The sequence below is a fragment of the Macrobrachium nipponense genome, chromosome 14 (assembly GCF_015104395.2).
Source record: "Macrobrachium nipponense isolate FS-2020 chromosome 14, ASM1510439v2, whole genome shotgun sequence".
In the NCBI taxonomy this organism is placed as follows: domain Eukaryota; kingdom Metazoa; phylum Arthropoda; class Malacostraca; order Decapoda; family Palaemonidae; genus Macrobrachium; species Macrobrachium nipponense.
In genome coordinates, this window is record NC_087207.1 from 31,338,455 (window position 1) to 31,340,954 (window position 2,500).

At 32.2% G+C, this 2,500-nt stretch overlaps 1 protein-coding gene across 1 annotated transcript in view; it reads left to right on the top strand.

The window, feature by feature from the left end:
• Window positions 1-2,500, top strand: part of LOC135226188 (hemicentin-2-like) — a 207,998-nt gene that overhangs the window by 189,041 nt on the left and 16,457 nt on the right. Inside the window, exons 12-13 of the mRNA XM_064265631.1 lie at window positions 390-591; window positions 1,211-1,302. Of these exons, the coding sequence (XP_064121701.1) occupies window positions 390-591; window positions 1,211-1,302 (294 nt within the window). The remainder of the gene's footprint in view (window positions 1-389; window positions 592-1,210; window positions 1,303-2,500) is intronic.

Here is a 2,500-nt window from a genome sequence, read left to right on the forward strand (position 1 = left end):
TAATTTAGTATGAATCTCACTACAAATGATAATTTAGTGTGAATTTCGATATAAATGATAATTTAGTTTGAATTTCGATATAAATGATAATTTAGTTTGAATTTCAATACAAATAATAATTTAGTGAGAATTTCACTACAAATAATAATTTAGAGTGAGTTTTATTACAAATATTAATTAAACGTGAATTTCAATATAAATGATAACTTGGTATGAATTTCACTACAAATAATAATTTAGTGTAAATTTCTCTACAAATAATAATTTAGTGTGAATTTCCCTACAAATATTAATTCTAATGTGAATTTTAATATAAATAATAATTCCAATACAAATACTAACACTAAATGTATAATCCTAACCTGTATGTCACTCAAACTCCGTTCCAGACCTGCCAGTGTGCAGCGACCAGCCCCAAACCGTGACGGTCGTGGAAGGGGAAGACGTGAGATTGACGTGTCGGGTAGACGCGAACCCGAAGGACGGTTTAAGGTTCACCTGGTACTTCAACAACACCCTCGACACTGTCGAGGTGGAGAGACATCGAGTCCAAGTCAAATCAGGTTACAGCTATTTGGATTACACTCCAAGGTCAGCTGGAATTCCGTGACTTTGTTCTGACGGTCGAGGGAAATCACGCGGAGAGTAGTTTTGAATATCAGTGTTCATTGTTTTTTTTATTTATTTATTTATTCATTTTTGAAAATGTCTATTGCTTTTGTTTATTATTATTGTTCTGTAGCGTTTAGATGACATCTTATTTTCTATGGTTTATGACACTCGAAGGAAATCACTTAGAGAGTAGTCTTGGATATCAGTTTGTTTTTGTTTTTAATGAAAATTCAGTCAATTTCTTCTCAGCTTTTCTATGGCTTTTGTTTATTAGTATTATATTGTACCTTTAGCTGATATTATATTTATGGAGTTTATTATCTCAAGTTGAAGGTTAGATCTTTTGCACTAGAATCGCTAATAATACCTTTCCTCCTCCAGAGTCATTTTAAGAATTCTTAAAGAATCGTAAAATCACGAGAAATTTGTTTGCTTTTTTAATTCAAATTCTATTGTTGATATTAAATTCTTTCCGAAATTAGATATTTGCCCCAACGAGTCTTCTCCCCGACCGCCACCAACTATCAGTATCTCCTTTCCCTTTTGTACAAATAAATCACTCACTAAATGACATCTACTGATGGTATTTCGTCTCCAGGTCTTCGAGGGACTACGGTGTGCTCGCTTGCTGGGCTACGAACACCATTGGTACTCAGGCTGATCCGTGTCAGTTCACCGTTGTCGAAGCAGGTAGGTTATGCAGAAAATATTGGTACAGAATACAGATGACTGTGCTTTACCTCAGTTTCATATCCAGTGTAATTATCCCATTGTGAAGAGCTAATGCGTTAAGTCTATTCAATGGACATAGGGTATACTTGCATTCTTGATTGGATAAATGTATATCTAGGCAATTTTAGTACAGACATAAATATATGTGCATATATAACGATTCCCTATTTCTGCTTTGCACGCACACACACACACACATATATATCTTTATGTTGCGTGTACCATCGACCAAATAATGCGTTGTAGATATTAGAAAACTGCAAGTTCAGTTATTAAAAGCACAAAAAGGGACAAACCTAAAAGGACTCTTCCTTTATACATACGTTTAGTCACACACGCACTTATTATATATATATATATATATGATATATTATATATTATATTATATGTGTGTGTGTGTGTGTGTGTGTGTGTGTATATTATATATATTATAATATATATAATATATATATATATATATATATATAAATATATATATATGTATAACTCGTACAACTGATTAGGAGAATAGGGTTATGTGAATGGACTTACTGGTACCATAAAGTTTTATAGAGTTCTAATGGTACCATGGCTCTTAATGTTGCGTGTGCCATCGATCGAATGATGCGTTGTAGATATTAGTATATTGCAAGTTCGAGTATTAATTGCACAAAAAGGGAGAAACCTAAAAGGATTCTTCCTTTGTACATGCGTTTAAGTCACACGGGCACAAACACACACGCACAATTTATATATATTATATATACCTATATATATATATATATATATATATATATATAATATATATAGATATATATAATATATATAATATATATATATATATTATATATATATATATATATATAATTATATATATATAAGTGCGTGTGTGTTTGTGCTCGTGTGACTTGAACGCATGTACAAAGGAAGAATCCTTTTAGGTTTCCCTTTTTTTGTGCAATTAATACTCGAACTTGCGATATACTTATATCTACAACGCATCATTCGATCGATGGCACACGCAACATTAAGAGCCATGGTACCATTAGAACTCTATAAAGCTTTCTGGTACCAGTAAGTTCATACAAGTAACCCTATTCGCCTAATTAGTTATACGAGTTATATCGCGCCTATAGGGTGATATAACTTGCATAACTACGCATAACTAATTTAACGC